The 17,663-nt window shown below is 38.0% G+C and overlaps 1 protein-coding gene across 1 annotated transcript in view; it reads left to right on the top strand.

The window, feature by feature from the left end:
• The window catches only part of LOC121397241 (low affinity immunoglobulin gamma Fc region receptor II-like), a 28,193-nt gene extending 13,965 nt beyond the window's left edge, over positions 1-14,228 (top strand). The window contains exons 5-12 of the mRNA XM_041573707.1: positions 129-410; positions 4,329-4,610; positions 6,218-6,358; positions 8,883-8,910; positions 10,116-10,183; positions 10,722-10,784; positions 10,876-10,901; positions 12,254-14,228. Of these exons, the coding sequence (XP_041429641.1) occupies positions 129-410; positions 4,329-4,610; positions 6,218-6,358; positions 8,883-8,910; positions 10,116-10,183; positions 10,722-10,784; positions 10,876-10,901; positions 12,254-12,298 (935 nt within the window). The 3' untranslated portion in view covers positions 12,299-14,228. The remainder of the gene's footprint in view (positions 1-128; positions 411-4,328; positions 4,611-6,217; positions 6,359-8,882; positions 8,911-10,115; positions 10,184-10,721; positions 10,785-10,875; positions 10,902-12,253) is intronic.
• The last annotated feature ends 3,435 nt before the right edge of the window (positions 14,229-17,663 follow it).

Raw genomic sequence — 17,663 nt, 5'->3', positions numbered from 1 at the left:
ACATATATACTAGTGCGTGTGCAAGATATTAGACTAATGCTCATTAGTGTCACACAAATGAATATATACACAAAGGTATTTTATATTTAATTTTATTATATTTTCCTATTCTCTTTTTCATGTTACAGAGCTGTTCAGTATCCCCCAAATAAGTGTGGAGTCATACACTTGGACAGAAGGAGATCACATGAGCATAACATGTGACACAAAGCTCAGCCCACACAGAGAGACTACAGAGCTACAGTTTGTTTTCTACAGAAATGGGCACAATGTGCAGGGATTCAGTTTATCCAACCAATATGGAGTCCCCTCAGCTCAGCTGGAGGATTCTGGGAATTATACCTGTGAGGTACAAACTCCAACTGGCAGTGTGAGGAAGAGGAGTAATGTAATGATTGTTGAGATACAGGGTGAGCAATGATCAATATTATCTTATTTGTTAACTAATCAAACTAAAATATAATTGCTGATATCTGAATGTCACTCAATTCCTATACTGTGACTTCCGATAAAATGGATAGTTGTTCACTTAAACTGAATGAATGATGTGAGATCTGTATGGCCTAAATCATTCAGATGGGGCCAGTGGCCATAAACAAAATTAATCATGATTTATTAACAGGTACAACAACAATATAAATGACACAATGGTTTTAAAGGTTTTAAACTAAAGCCTGAAATTTAATGTGGCTAAAAATGTCCTATTTTATATACTGAACTTATTGCACGAGGCTAAAGTTATAGCTTGTCAATAGCAGCAATGATCCAGGACTTCAAACTTGTCACAGGGGGTCACCATCTTGGAAAGTGTCTGTGACACTCACATGCTCAGTGGGCTCTGATTGGCTGTTGAGAAGCTAAGCTTAGGGCTCGTCACTAATTATCCAGCAGAAAATGAGCTTCCCTGGCTGTAATATAAGCTGATGCTACAGGTTTGCTGATTATTCAATTCTGATGCTAATTGCACTGGTTTCTGTGCTGCCATGTAGTAATTATGTGTATTAATGACTAATCAGCCTTATATTGTGACATTTCTATTCTATGTGTACTGTATATTGTGAGTGGCTCCCTAAGCTCAGTAAGTGACAGCAGCACAGAGCATGTGCAGTGAATCAGCAGAAAAGAAGATGGGGAGCTACTGGGGCATCTTTGGAGACACAGATCTTTACTGCTAAAGGGCTGTGGTTGCCTTGGGCTGGTACAGAAGCACAAAACATAATCATACCTCTCAACTGTCCCGTTTTTCACAACTATCCCGTTTTTCATGGGACAGTCCCAATTTTGACAGCTCAACCTGTTGTCCTGGGTCTGTTACTGAAATACCCTCACTTTCTCTTTGATCTCCTGCACTGAACAGTCAGAAAAATATACAATGTTTCAAACTTAATTGGCTTTTGGCAAAGAGCCCAGAACAGACACCAGGTGCACTTGGATACTTTTATAACAATTTATAACAATTTAAGATAAGCAAATAAGCAAGTGTAACAATTTGAGATAAGCAGGTCTCTTGGGTAAACTGTGAACTGCAGCTTAAAGGGCAATTCACCTTCATTAGCAAAACTGTATTAGTAATGGCAGTGTCGGATCAAGCCGCATTGTTGATGTGATGCGACATGACTGTCGGATGCAGACGCAGCGTGCAGCATCTGCATCCGACAGTCGTGTCGCATCAATGCTGCAACATGATCTGACAATTGAATTACTTACCATATTGCTTTGTGGTGTCCCAAAGTTAGCAAAAAATGAGTTTGTTTCTTTTGAGACAGCTCCACCATCTATAATTTCCTTTTCCAACCTAATTTCCAATGAATTCAAGCCTTATCAATTTAAGGGTGATATACAATTCATTTTTGTAGTTTATTAAGTGCTTTAATTGATTAGGTATAGGTCATTCGAATTGAATCAACTTAAGAAGCACATAGCATTTTTATTATTATAAGCACTTTGCACTTTTGTTTTTTTTTTCAGATAAAAAAATTAAAATAATCCTTTCTAAGAATCACTGCTACTCCATTAATTCTTGTTAGCTATTAATTTCTTCGAGATTTGATTCTATTAATAATCAAATATTTATTTACAACGCACTAAGCACCTTATTCATCATTTTTTAAGAAGGAATATTAATACCGCTTTTTAGAACAATTATATTAATCAAATGTGGTAGTTACTTATGTAATGATATTTGGAAATCGATTGGGAATTAATGAATTGGTCTATCTGAAAATATTAATACAAGTTTACATCTAAACTACATCGACACTACAAATAGGGAATATACGGAGTTGGTTTTCATCTTCAATCTGTTTAAACCAGTTTTTAAATTACTGAATATACTGAGACACTCTATACTAAAAAATTATTTGATAGATGCTTATAGGACATCCCCCATCTTACTCTAGAAATGTGGAATTATGTTCTGGAAAGACAATTAGTTGATTATCTCCAAGGACAATTATAAAATGTTGATACTGTCATAGAAATTACCAAACTGTGCATAGACTTTACTCATGTAGTCAAATCCTCATTCATGGAGTCTTCTTGCCCTTAGTGAGTCTTCCTCATGAAACGCATCCTAAAGGGACCTAATCAGCCTGAGTAGAAGGAAACACATTTTCCCTCTTCCTGAGGAGGATCCAATGGAAAACAACTATATCCTCACCCCAGCCCTTCATACTTTCTGGGAGAGCTGCCTGATACTGATACTCTGATCCCAAAATGTTATTGACCCTTTGGTACTGTCCTGATCTACAGGATACACTGTCAGAGCGACTACAGAGCTGCAGTTTGCTTTTTACAGAAATGGGCACAATATGCAGGGAGTCAGTTTATCCAACCAATATGGAGTCCCCTCAGCTCAGCTGGAGGATTCTGGGAATTATACCTGTGAGGTACAAACTACAACCGGCAGTGTGAGGAAGAGGAGAACATATCATGACACATATCTAGATATCTACATACAGGGTGAACAATCGAATGGCAAATATCTTAATTCTCCTTTAATCAAGTTAACAAAGTACCCACATATACAGCATATAATTAGTGATGGGTGAATTTATTTGCCAGGCATGGATTCACAGCGAATTTCCTTGTTTTGCCACCTGCAAATGTTTTCTAAAATTCGGCTGTAAAACATTTTCAGAAAAAAAAAAAATGGTCACACGTCAAAATTGTCTTGCGCATTAAAAAATGCAAATGCTTAAATGCAAACAGGGGTATAACAATTATAAGTTATACAGCAACAATAGATAAATCTATGCTTATGCATTTAGCTGTTTCAAAACAGAATTGGGATGAGGTCCCTGTCCCAAAGAGCTTACAATCTATTAGTAAAAGTAAACAAAAAGGGTTAGGGTATAAGTGTGTAGGTCAAGGGTGTGTTGCTGCAGAGGAAGACTATTGAAGTGCTTCATCTAGACGGTGGTTTTTGAGGAGCTTAGAGAAAAATGTTAGTGTATGAGCTTTGCTAATACAAGTAGGTAGAACATTCCAGGGGCTGGGGCAATCAGTGAAAAAGGTTTTATATGCTTTTTAGATGACTTGTATATTCAGTAGATTGTCCTGAGCTGAGCGCAGGGCCCTAGAGGGAGTTTATGGCAGATGAAAGCTGATCTATAGAGAAGAGCAGAAGGATGGAGGGCTCTGAAAGACAGGATAAGAATTTTATATTTAATACACCATTTGATCAGGAGCCAGGAGGCAGATTTTAGTATTGAAATGGTGGGGAGTGAGTTAGATGCAAGTGAGATCATATGGGCAGCAGCAGTAAAGATAGATTGCAGTGGGTGGAGATGTGATCTAGTTGTGTAACTATAGAGGAAACAGAACCCAGAGATACAGGGTGAGCGGAACAACTGGGCTTCCTCTATATCTGAAAAGGATACTCCAGCTCGTATCAGTGGGCAGGGAAGGGGACACATGCAGACAGGAGGCATGAGACAGTAAGTGGGCGTCCAGGTCCTTCAGAGAATGTAAAGAGAGAACAGAAGTGGCCCAGGACAGACACTTGGGGCACACCAACAGAGAGATCAACAGGAGGAGATGTATTGTCAGAAATTGTTACACTATAGGTGCACTTAAAGAGTTAGACCAACAAACATACTAAAGCAGAACCACAAAGCATTTGGAAAAGTAGATGGTCATCTGTATCTAGTGATGAAGAGCGATTCAGGAATGTGAGCATTAAATAGTGTCCCTGGTCTTTAAAAACATGGATCATTGATGACCTTTATTAGAGCCATTTTAGTAGAGTGACCTGTGAAGAAAGTCAACTGAAAGGGGTAAATTAGCAAGAAATTTAGTCCAATATAATTGGATTTTCTCTATTGCAGAACTGTTCTCTCTGCCCCAACTTAAACAGTTCCCGGATCCAGTGACACAAGGAGAAAACATGACCATAACATGTGACACAAAGCTCAACTCCAGCACAGAGACTACAGAGTTACAGTTTGCTTTCTACAGAAATGGGCACAATGTGCAGGGATTCAATTCATCCAACCAATATGGAGTCCCCTCAGCTCAGCTGGAGCATTCTGGGAATTATACCTGTGAGGTACAAACTCCAACCGGCAGTGTGAGGAAGAGGAGCAACATGATACATATCCAGATACAGGGTGAGAAAAGAATAAATGTTTACTTCTGTATTGTGTATGTATTAAAGGGCACCTATCACAGCCAAAATCAAACACATATTAACAATCTGACCAGTACAAGCTAAACACGTTTAATCAAACTACATATATAGTTTTTGGAAAAAACTGCAGGTTTTAAAAAAATCCCTTACTTTGTCAAATGGGTTCTTTCACTGAGGGAGGCCATATTGAGACTCTAACAGAGACTCTAATATGCAAATTTCAGGAGCATGCTCAGATTGTAACACTGCTTTGAGTATTCTACCCAGAATGCCTTGTTTTAGTAAACTCCTCCACTAGAAGTATCCACTAGAAGTGCTGCCACCTGCTAACTTCCAGCAGGGGGCAGCACTACTGTACAGCAGCTAACACACAGGTTTGGCTGATTTGAAAATAGCTTAGAAGAGTTGATAAGCAAACAAGGAATTTGAACTGAGCATGTGCGAGATTTCAGAGCTACAGTTGGCTGGGAAGATATAGGTAGGAGGAGCCAGTAAAATCCAAGATGGCTGCCTCAGCTAGAACTGCAGGGGAGATAGGGGAGATCTTGCAGAAGGAATAGTGAGCTGATCATTTACATTATACAAACAATTCTAACTGTTTTAAAAATCGGATTTCTTGAACTTTCACATAGTGTATTTACTTAGTAAATGATTTTGGTCATGATTGGTGCCCTTTAAGGATAATGATGTAAGGTAAAGAGGACTGAAAATAGGGAACTTTTTGTCTATATTATAAAGTACCGTGACTCTTTTCTCTCTCAATAAATGATTCTCTATTGTATTGATAGTGAATCGTGTTGCCACACGAGACCTCTGCTATTTTATAATTTCAGTTTTAAAAATGAAATTAATGTTTTTCAGATATTTGTGACCACGTTTTTTTTAATTAAAGTTTTGCCTTAAATTTGAGTTCCAGAAAAAAATGTGTAAATCGCCTTAGCTTTTGAAGAAGTGGCCTGTTTAGCTACAAGGCCTGTTAAACTCCCCTGAACCCCTTGTTTGTTATCACAACTCTGGTGCACTTTTATATTGTCACATTGATGTTTTGTTCCAAACGGTCCTCACCCACCTCACCTAAAAACAGTGGAATGACTTCAAACCGTAATGTAGTTGGGCAGGCACTCAAAGAACCATTCCTCAACACAGATATAATACAATTCAGGTATATTTATTAGGTGCTATGTAGGCATCGCCTTATGCGTTTTGTATCTCAGCAGATACTTAATTATAGGCTAGTGTGGAGGAATGGTTCCTTGAGTGCCTGCTCAACTACATTACGGTTTGGATCCACTCCCTTAGCTGAAGGTTCAAGACGGTGCACCTGAACCTCCTCCTATACTTGGTGAGTTAACGTTGTGACCTTATTTCCATTTGATTTAGTGGTATGATTTCCCTTTGTTTTGTTATATAATAATTTTGCAGCTTGATGTTTGTTTACACAAGATACAAGATAGTACTTTAACATTCATTTCTAAACAGCCAGAAAATAATATAACAAGAGCAGGGGAAAACATTTCAGACAATCAGATAAGCAAAATATACTAATATACGTAATATTAATTATACTAATGTTGTTGTTTCTTACAGACAGAAGTGGGAGATTCATGATCCTAGTACTTTCTGGGGTACTACTAGTGGTATTTCTTATCACTGCTGTAGTGTTGGTGTTCATGTTCCGACACAAACTTGCCTTGTTACCACTCTGCCAAAATCGGTATCCAAAAACAGGTAGATGCATCTTTACTTCTCACATCTGATCATTTCAGTTGATCCTATCAAAGGTCAGTTTCTTCAATGTCAAAAAGATTAGACTGCTCCAAACTCACCCCACATTTGTACACCTCAAAAAAACTCCACTAGGTATACCGGGTGCTCAACCACCAGCGTTCCCACTGTAAATGCACTGTTCTTGAAAAGATAGAGTAGGCGGCACTCCAGATAAAAGAAGGTGGTTTATTGCAAAGGTCACAGACCAACATCACCTGATGCATTTCGGGAGCAACTCCCTTAATCATAGTCTATGATTAAGGGAGTTTCTCCCGAAACGCATCAGGTGATGTTGGTCTGTGACCTGTTGCAATAAACCACCACCTTTTTTCTGGAGTGCCGCCTACTCTATTGTTTCAAGAATGGTCAGTTTTGGTCAGTCTTGTATTTTGAGCCAAGCTGCAATAAATATTATAAAAATCAATAGGGCACATGAGAGAAGGGGTAAACTACATTCTGGTTCCTATGTGGCGTCAGTAAGCCTGACCCTTTGGTTTCTGGGTAACCAAAAAATAGTCCCTGGTGGGGTCCCTCAATGATTCACAATTCAGAAGAAAAATTAACTCAATTACCGTATATACTCGAGTATAAGCCGAGTTTTTCAGCATCCAAAATGTGCTGAAAAAGTCTACCTCGGCTTATACTCGGGTCAGCGGGCAGTAGCCGAGATTGCAGTCACTTTTAATCATTCCTATACCAACAGTTCACTTGGGGAGAGACTGCAATATCCCACAATGCCCTCTGTTGGTTTTATGAAAGAATAACAGTGCGCCCTCTGTTGGTTATATCAAAGAATAACAGTGACTGCAATATCACACAGCGCCATCTGTTGGTTGTATCAAAGAATAACAGTGACTGCAATATCACACAGCGCCATCTGTTGGTTATATCAAAGAATAACAGTGACTGCAATATCACACAGCACCCTCTGTTGGTTATATCAAAGAATAACAGTGACTGCAATATCACACAGCGCCATCTGTTGGTTATATCAAAGAATAACAGTAACTGCAATATCACACAGCACCATCTGTTGGTTGTATCAAAGAATAACAGTGACTGCAATATCACACAGCGCCATCTGTTGGTTATATCAAAGAATAACAGTAACTGCAATATCACACAGCGCCATCTGTTGGTTGAATAAATGATTAACAGTGATGGCAATATCACACAGCGCCATCTGTTGGTTATACGAAAGATCAGTGATGGTTTTATGACACACAGCACTCTCTGCACAATTCTCTGTCACCATCAACTTTGCAAAGAAGTCCGGTCGATCGCTGGGGGAGTCTCTTTGGTGGAAGGTGCGCTGCTGGGAGACAGGGCTGTAGTTGTGTCTAGGCTTATACTAGAGTCAATAAGTTTTCCCAGTTTTCGTAGGTAAAATTAGGTACCTCGGCTTATACTCGGATCGGCTTATACTCGAGTATATACAGTAAAAGTTTCTCAAAAAAACTTAGTTGACGGGGGCACCATGAAGTTATAAACTTTATGTGCAAATCCTTACACATATAATAACCCAGGCAAAAATCATAAAAAATATGTTTAATTAAAAAAAGAATAATAACCAGATTGGGTATGAATACCCTCCATCGGTGTTATTGATATATTTGAAGCAAAAACGTAATTCTGTATGTTTAGAAACTTTTATTATGGTTCTCTTTCTGCTGATTACTCTTAGATTTGGTATATGATCCTTTATCCAGAAACCCAGTATCCAGAAAGCTCAGAATAACAGGAAGGCAATCTCCCATAGATGCTATTTTGGGGAAAAACCCAGGTCCCGATCATTCTGGATAACAGATTCCATACCTGTATTCAGGGCCACCCTCAGAATTAGCAGGCCCCTGTATGACTAATTTATCTGGGCCCCCCCTCTACAAGTTAAAAGAAACCATTGGTGGCCAATGATGAAGGCCCCTCCGACAAATAAAACAAAAAACTTCACTGGCCAGGGCTCCCATCACAAGTAAAAAAAAAATGGTGCCCAGGGCTTTAAAAAAAAAAAAAAACATTGAAGTTCAGTGGAAAAAACCCTCCTGGGCCAGACCCCCTCTCCCACTATTCAGTTTTGCAATAAAAAACATTTCGGGCGCCACGCAGTCCGCACTTGCGCGCCTTATCCTGGGCCCGCCAGTCCTACCCTGCTTATATCCGCGGCTTGGCTCCTTTCGTCATTGGTGGCTTGGCTCCTTTCTGAGGCTGCGGATCGGCTCAGCTTGGGTCCTACTTGTCATGGCTCTTACTTCAGCAGCTGAGTGACTCAAGGGGGGCCCAGATAATCCAGGAAATGCAGCATGGCCAGCCCCCCTTAACATATAAAAGCCACGGGCCAGGGAGGATCGTCCCCCAGTCCCCTCCTGATGGCTGCCCTGCCTGTATTATTAATCTCCACTATACGCATCTAAGGACATTAACTTACTTAGACCAAAAGAATATTCACTAATCCTTTACTTTATTTGTCTTTGCCCTGTTCTTTCAGACCGTGAATTGAATAAACCACATAATAGGTAAGTATTTGCCCACAATGACTTGCTTAGACCCTTATCATCTTTAAGTCATCATCTTAAATAATATACACTAATAATATTTTGAGTTTTTCTCTTTTATAGCATCTTTACTCTAACTCTACTCCATGTAATATACTGTATTTTATGTGCTGTATGCAATATTCACTCTAATACAGATGAAGCCACTTGGATTTGTGAGTTAAATGCGTCATGACTCAGAGTTAATTGAAGAAACTGTGTTATCTAAAGTTATCTTAACTCATTTAATGCATTTAACCTTTTCATTAGCATACCAAAGCACCATTGTTAACAATGGTGAATGCTTTAATTAGATGGGATGTTGTGACACAGTTTTCTGTGTTAAATGAGATAAATGGGATATCTGTGTTTAGTTATTCTGTGTCAAACAGACAAACCAAAGTGGCTGCATCTGTATAAACAATTTATGGGGATTGTAGGCTCTTTAATAAAAACCATGGCTTATTTTATATCACTGAAATAAAAGAATGCATTCATTATTACTGCAACCAACATAAAGACACAGAACAAAAAAGGACACAATGCAATATAATGTATGGCATAAACCATTCGAGTTAATAGGAAAAAATAAAGGTAATACAATAAAAGTCCAGCATAAGAACTGGTGTAAGATGAGACATTAATAAAATGGCTACGGAAACACCGGATTTGACAAAACATTACTTGAGTGGATGTTGCTTTTTTTTACAGGAAGGTTTGGCTTTCAGATACGAAAACAGTGTGTTTTTATATGTAGTTTTTAAAGGGGCAGTTTTACAGAATACAGTTTATTGCTCCCTAAAACTTACACCATCGACTTGGTAAGAATAAACTTGTTGTTCTTTAGGGAAAACAGAGAGACACAACCATCTGGGGGAGACCCTTCCACTCCCCAGCGGAGGGCAAGAAAGTAAAAGCTGAGACATGTTGGGTAGAAAATTTAGTTTCAATTCTCTCCCTGAATTATTAACAAATGCTTCACCAATAACCCAATTTCATGACATATATTTATCCAATCAGTGAGCAATTTCTACAGGATCTTCATAAACACTGGTTAAAAAGATGTCTGAAATATTTAGCAATGGAAATATTTCCTCTGCAACACAAAAATGTATTGGGATTTGTGTCCTTACTTGTGAATAAACTTGTGAATAAACTAAGCAGGTTTTGAAATGTACCCTTTCTAGCATGTCCCAGAGAGGAACCAATGAAAAGGAAGCAACACTTTATGAGGATCCATCAGAGTTGAGTGTGGGTAAGTAAATAAAATATAGATTTTATAGCTTGATATTAGTTAGACTTCAGGGAAAATGCTGCCCCACCTAGTTGGCTGACAATCCATCTGCATTTCTCATTGGAAATTAGTTTTTGTTTTTTTAAGAACAGGACTATATATATATATATATATATATAGGTAAGAAAGGCAAACAACTTTGTTAGACAGTTAGTCCAGGTTGATGTACATAGTTCATATGTACCAAGAACACTCTATATCCACTTTATATTTGTTCATAGCTTGTAGAGAATGATACAAATAATATTTCTCATGTGAAATGTAAGGGAAGTAAAGAATGGAAAGTGTGGAAGAGATGTGGTTCCTACTCTAAAAAAGATGAAGGACACTATAATTATTTCTCTTTGGAATGTATCTTAAGCAGAGAGGTAGATGTTCTGGAGGGTCTGAGCCAGGAGGAGGCTTTTGGTAAAGATAAAAGACTGGAAGCCTAAGCTAAGTCTGACCCCTCAGTCAGGAAATTATATTATTGAGACATTTTCTGTCTTTCTCTCTGCAGTTGACGCATGTCCCCCAGAGAGCGATGAAGTCTGTTACACTGGGATCTGCCACACTCAGAAAGGTCCGTTACGTAGGCAACTGATTTTTCTTAGTTATTCCTCCAGAATTCTTAAATAATAAACTCTGTTTATTTTTTTGTTTTCCCCTCTCAGTTTTTCCTATAAAGAACTCTCAGAATGTAAGTACGTTTGCATTAATATCGATATAACGCTGTCACCAGTCTGAAAATAATGAAATGGGCTATACGCAGAATTTTACTAACACAATAAAAGAAACCATCTGAGAAATGTGACCAAAAACTCCAACAAAGAGGCAGATTTATCAGACATTGAAATGCAAGGCGTGCAATACTCCAATGTTTTCGAAATTTTCATAACGTAAAAATCTGATGTAAAAATCACAAAAAACCGTGAAAATCATATTGTTTTCCACAAAGCTAATTTTAGGGAAAGTTTTATAATAAATAAGCATAAAAAACTCGAGCGGATTTGATCAAAGTTTGTAGCAGAAAATATTGAGATAAATTCAGACATTGGTAAATAACCCCCTAACGGGCAGATTTACTAAAGGGCTAACCATAGTAAAAATTTGCCAGTGTGATGTCATTTGTTACTTCGCCGATTTACTAACGGTCACTGGTAATTCGGTCCCTTACGCCTGGCGAATTTGCGCTCTGGTGAATGGACGTACAGATGCAGCCACTTTGGTTTGTCTGTTTGACACAGAATAACTAAACACAGATATCCCATTTATCTCATTTAACACAGAAAACTGTGACACAACATCCCATCTAATTAAAGCATTCACCATTGTGAACAATGGTGCTTTGGTATGCTAATGAAAAGGTTAAATGCATTAAATGAGTTAAGATAACTTTAGATAACACAGTTTCTTCAATTAACTCTGAGTCATGACGCATTTAACTCACAAATCCAAGTGGCTTCATCTGTAACTGCGCAAATCACTAAGAAGCAGATTTTACTTGCGCCAGACTTGCCTTCACCACCTCAGATCAGGCAAAGTGCAAAAAAGTATATAGGACTTCCTCAAAAAATTGTTAAAAATGTTCTAAGTTCCAAAAAACGCTGGCGACTTCATTTTTCAGGGTGATAGGCTGCAAAAGAAAATAATTTTTTTCTGGGCTACCTGGCTTCCCTCCTACATTTCCTAACATATGGCACATAAACTATACACTGGGCTCATGTGTAGGGCAATATAACAACTTTATTTTATTTTATTAAGGTTCCCTGGGCTTGTGTAGTGTAATGTATTTGCTGCAACATATACGTCCATTCAACTTTAACTTAACGCTGCATGCAAATTAGGCAGCACTAGCGCTACTTCGCCAGCATTTGTCGCCCTGAACGCAACTTCGCATTTTAGTCAATTAGCGTTGTCCTGGCTAATCTACGCCTGGCGAAGTGTTGCGATGTCAACGAAGCCGTCGCTGGCGAATTTTCGGAGGTTAGTGAATTTGCCCCTAAGTCTTAATGCTTGCAAAAATATTGTTTTTGTTTTCATTTTTTTCAGGATACAATGTGTGTTACCTATGCGGTGATTCAGAGGGACAAATAATTGCAAGAGACCACCCAACTCAGAACTAGACAGCGCTTCATCTATTTATCAGAACTGCGGCACTAAGTAGATCCTTGAAGATCCCTGAAATGCAAATCTCCAGCGTAGTCTGAGAAGGGGACAGACATGGGAACGTGCAACAAAATGTTGTTATTTTTTAATGCTGAACCTAATCATTTAATAATGCATTTGAGCACATGATGTCAAGATGGAAGGGTTTGCTATGGGAGAGTGATGTACTCTGATTGCAAATACTTTTTTTTTATATTTTATCTTTTAAGATTAGTTTGTAAATTTGTAACAATGTGTTAAGAAGGAGAAAAAAGCTTTACGCTCAGATTTGCTGCACCAAAAACTATTTAAAAAAAAAAAAGAAAGTAAAAAAATACTTAATGGGGAAGAGAAAATATGCAGAAGGGAAACACTAGGATTTAAAACAGGCCAGTTGTTCAGGAGAGTCAGACACAAGTCCATCAACAGGCCAGAGGTCAATACCAGTAGTAAGTAGGACTGGGACTGGAAAGAAATCACACGCACAGCAGCACAGGCAACAGGAACAGGATACCGCACACAGGAAGTCAAGGTGTCAGTAGTGATGGACGAATTCATTCAACAGGCACGAATTCCACATTTCCCCACCAGCAAATAAATTTGTGAAACTGCGCCACAACAAAAAAAATTTACTTTGACGCCCATTGACGTCAATGCATTTCACAAATATTTTGCTGTTTCGCAAATTTTTTGGTAAATTCTCAAATATTTGGGCGAAGTGAAACGTTCCATATTCACCCATCACTAGCACAGGAAGGAGGAAAAAGCTGGGGAATTGTCTGTAACGAGACTAAATATGTTCCAGGTGAGAAACAAGAAAGGCAAAGTAGAGTGTTATGAATGTTAATCACATATTCAGCTTCCTGTGGCTCAACCAAGAGGAGTTCTAGACCTGGTAGTAGTGGCATTATATAAACCTTTTGCCCCTCCATGTGCCTATAAAGACTTTACCAGACTTCCTACTTTAACTATACCTAAGTCTGTGTTCATATAGTATCTGGTCACTGCCTGAAGTCCCTGGTCTGTCTGATTTATGTCCACCTTGTAAATTACCCTACATTCCACTGGCTTCTTGGTTCCACTGTATTCTTCCTCTTCTCTTAAGCTATGATTTTAAACCCCTTAATTATCTCTCTACTGTCTTCTACCCCCTCATACTATGTCATGCTTTGTGTTACCCAAGTTTTGCCTTTTGTTTCTGTGCTGCTCTTTCCAATATTTGGCACATTCGGCATAATTTAGAGTATGTCTGTGATCTGTCTGTGTATTAAATTAATCCTTTTTTACATTGTTCATAACATTGTTGTAACACTATTTTGGGCTAAAATAGGTTATGTCCTAAAACTAAATCTAAACAGCAGAGTAAGAGTCAGGTCCCTCTAGGGCAAAACTGCTTTACTGGGCCTTGGTGTGTACAGGCTCCCTGGAACACACCCAGTTGGGTCAGCAACCAGAAGCCAAAGAGAAAGATCCAAGCGTAACCAAGCACTATGTTACAGTGTGACAGGAACTGCTTATAGGCCAGTAGACCAATGATACAAATATTTAAATTAGTAACTAGATACATGGACATCTGCCCAGAAACTAGGGACATAGGATAGTGTAAGGATTTAAAGCAATAGGGACATACTAAACCTATGGGTCCCTACATTGTCTTTGTATGCTATTTTATTTATTTTTAAATAAAAATATTTGCCCGATGATTTTACACTACCAATCTGACCTCCCATGTTCCTCCCATGAGAAGACTGCCATATTTGTGTAGCAGTAGTCCGTTAGCATTAGAAACTCTCATAGTTTCAGAAGGGACAGTCACGTTGGCAAAACAATCAGGGTTATGAACTTCAAGTAAAAATTAGCCCTAACAGTGAAAAATGATCAACATGACCTATAGGTACATTAATATTTTGAAGAGTCATTTTTAGTGTCAGTATCACTTTAAGACTGAGAGGCAGTCAAGATCATGACTTCTAAGTCTAATGAAACTGTTAAGAATAGCTTGCCAGGATAAGACTCTCACTGCTTCTGCTTGTCTAAAAGCTTGTAAACACATGTACGATAAGAAGGGAATATTATTGAAATCTTCAAAACAAGAAGCACTGTACCAAGACGAAGGGGAAGTCAGTACAAATTAATAACAATTCTACATTCTGGTTTGTTCACACGGGATCAATGATCAGAGGGTTTCAAATAAATGTTTATTGCATTGATCATTGAAGTAGTTGCTAATGCCCTGGAGAGGCTTGACGAGAATTGGAATGGGAGATACAAATAGATAGTTGCAGATAGTTGCTGGAAAGTTAATTACATGATTTAAAATGAATAACAGGAGATTTTGGAGAAATGGGTAAGTAGTTCATTTGTAATGGCGATAGTGCTTGTTATAAAAGGGAAGGGGGATTCTTGAAGTCAAGAAGAATGTGGAGAGAACAAAATCTAGTTTTCAGGCCACTAAGAGTATCTAGATTGCATCTGTTTGAAGGCAGTTAAAGGAGAATTCACGTCAGCCATTTTCGCCTGTGGTTCTTCTTCCTGTATTCGCCGGCATTTGGTGGCGCATGAACAGTAGAGGGATTTACCAGTAAGGATCTACTGCGCATGAGCCCGAAAGTCACAAAGTTACTATTTCTTTTTTCGGAAACTTTGCGAACATGTCTGCAGTGAACTCAACAGGAGAGGAACTACACGGAGGGGTCAGTAACAAGTTAGGGGCATTTGCCCGGGGTGGGGGGTTTAGGTCGGGGGTGCAACGTAGGGGAGGGGGGAGGGATTTTAGCGCTGAAGGGGTTGAATTCTCCTTTAAAAGGAACTTAGTGCCAGAAGGGTAAGTAGGATTCACAGTTGGGGGTAAAATCACGAAAACATTGAAGGGGTGTTAAAAGGAGAACTAAAAATAATTATGTCTACAAGGAACCATATATATTATGCACTACTAAACACTATTAAATAAATAAAAAAACATGAAAGTCATAGACGTGAAAACAAGACTGTAGCCCATACTAGCTAATGAGAGGAAATAACATGAAGATTCAGGTTTTGTTTAGTAAACAGCAAATTAGCTTCTAAAATAATTGATGAATAACAATGTATTTACTTTCACAATGTAGGTAACGTAGAGATGACAAACGCTGGGGTACAGAAGAATACAGACACGGTTGCTGGTCAATGTGAGCAGTCGTGTCTGACAAGGGATAAGAGATAGTCACTAGTATCCAGTAACTGTATATCAGGGGATAGAAGCAGTGTAGGGGACAGGTTTGTACAGACGTTTCTTTATATAGACAGGGAGCTCCATTATTCACTTCCTGAAAAGTATTCAGGCTGCATCTTCTGCACTTGTTAAAATAGAAATAGTTTGCTGTATATAGAGTTTATACTTAAATACTTATCTGGGTATTACTAATGGCAGAACCTCCTAAATAGCTTATTTGAGCTTATTTGTGTTGCTATCTATATATATATATATATATATATATATATAATATATATATATATATATATATATATATATATATATATATATATATATATATATATATATACAGTATATATGTTGTGTGTGTGTATATATATTTATCTATGCTCTCACTCTTTTACTATGATCACTGTTAGAATTCTATTATTCTGTATTATCTTGAATATATTGAATATAATGTATTACTTTAATATAATGTAGTCCCATCCTGCTCAATATAATCTGTAGACAGAAACAAGTATCATAGATTCTAACAGTTAAAAGTGACTTATAATGAACAACATTGGAACCCAGTGGGTCATCTCAGCAACTCCCTGTGGCATTCTGTTGTTTCACTATTAATCTATTGGGGATATCATTCATTTTATATAGAAGAAGGTCACTAGCCCTTACATTTCTCTGCCTCAGGGGTAGTTTCCCTTTACATTAAGTGACATTGTAAGACAATTTGCAAAGTGGTCTTCATTTTGTGGGGTTTTTTTTTTGGATGGTTTAGATTTTGTTCAGCAGCTCTCCAGTTTGGAATTTTAGCAGTTAGCAACTAGGCAGCGATTGGCTTGAATAAAAGGAGATGTCCCAAAAAAGTAACAGTAACAATAAATCTAAAATCTGAAAGACCCCTCCTCTCTCTCTCACACACACATACAAACACTACAAAGAGACAGAAGAAGAAGGCAGTTAAAAAAATTTAAAAAATTACAGGTTATAAGAAAAAAAGACCAAGTGAAAAAAAAAGACCATACTAACATTTAATTTAATGGTGAACCACCCCTTAATGTTCTACTAATCAGTGTCTGTTGATTTATGACTGAGAAGAATAGAACTTGACAAAGTCCATCAAGTCCAACCCCTCCAAATGAAAACCCAGCCCCATACACACACCCCTCCCTACTGTCACATAAATGATATATACCCATATCTATACTAACTATAGAGCTTAGTATCACAATAGCCTTTGTATTATGTCTGACCAAAAAATCATCCAAGTCCCTCTTATAGTCATTAACTGAATCAGCATCACAACATCACCCGGCAGTGCATTCCCCAACCTCACTGTCCTGACTGTGATGAACCCCCTACTCTGTTCCTTTAAATGAAACTTCTTTTCTTCTAGTCTGAAGGGGAGGCCTCTGGTACGTGATTCTCTTTATGGGTAAAAAGGTCCCCTGCTATTTGTCTATAATGTCCTCTAAGGGATTGAAGCGAGTATGATGACTTGGTGGTTATCATCACATTACTCACACCACTTGCATAACTGGCTTCTTGTTGGTAAAAACACAACACAACCTTTTTAAAAAGAATACAGTGAAAACATATAAAGTCAAACCAGTTATTACTATTACTATTTGATGTGATAAGCTCTGTATCCATGATCATTCCCAGTAAATATAGTTAAATGCACCAAGTTCCTTCCAGTTTCACACTAGAGAATACAAACTTAAAGGCTCATTATATTTACTTTCATGGTAATGTTAACACTTTTTCATGTTAGAGTCTGTGGGTTGAGGTTACCACATCAAAGTCAGCCTGGCTGGTCCCACTAATATACAATGACCTGTATTGTGTGAATATATGTTTTAATGAAGTTTTTGTGGGAGTTCAAGTGACTAGGGATGAGCAAATATATTTGCCTGATACAGATTTTGAGGTATCAAATCTAATCTGTGCTGAAATTGCACCATTTGTTTTGTTTCAGAATTGCTTGAACATTCCAGACAGATTTAATTGGTTTGGGCACAGTAATTAAAAATAATAAACATAGTTGAAGGAGGGGGACAACTTGGTGGGCATCATCACGTTACAATGAGTATGCTCCAAGTGTATAACTTGCCTCTTGTT

The sequence above is a fragment of the Xenopus laevis genome, chromosome 8L (genome assembly GCF_017654675.1).
Source record: "Xenopus laevis strain J_2021 chromosome 8L, Xenopus_laevis_v10.1, whole genome shotgun sequence".
NCBI lineage: Eukaryota > Metazoa > Chordata > Amphibia > Anura > Pipidae > Xenopus > Xenopus laevis.
Note: the sequence above shows the minus strand (reverse complement) of the source record. Positions and strands in the feature narration are given on the sequence as shown.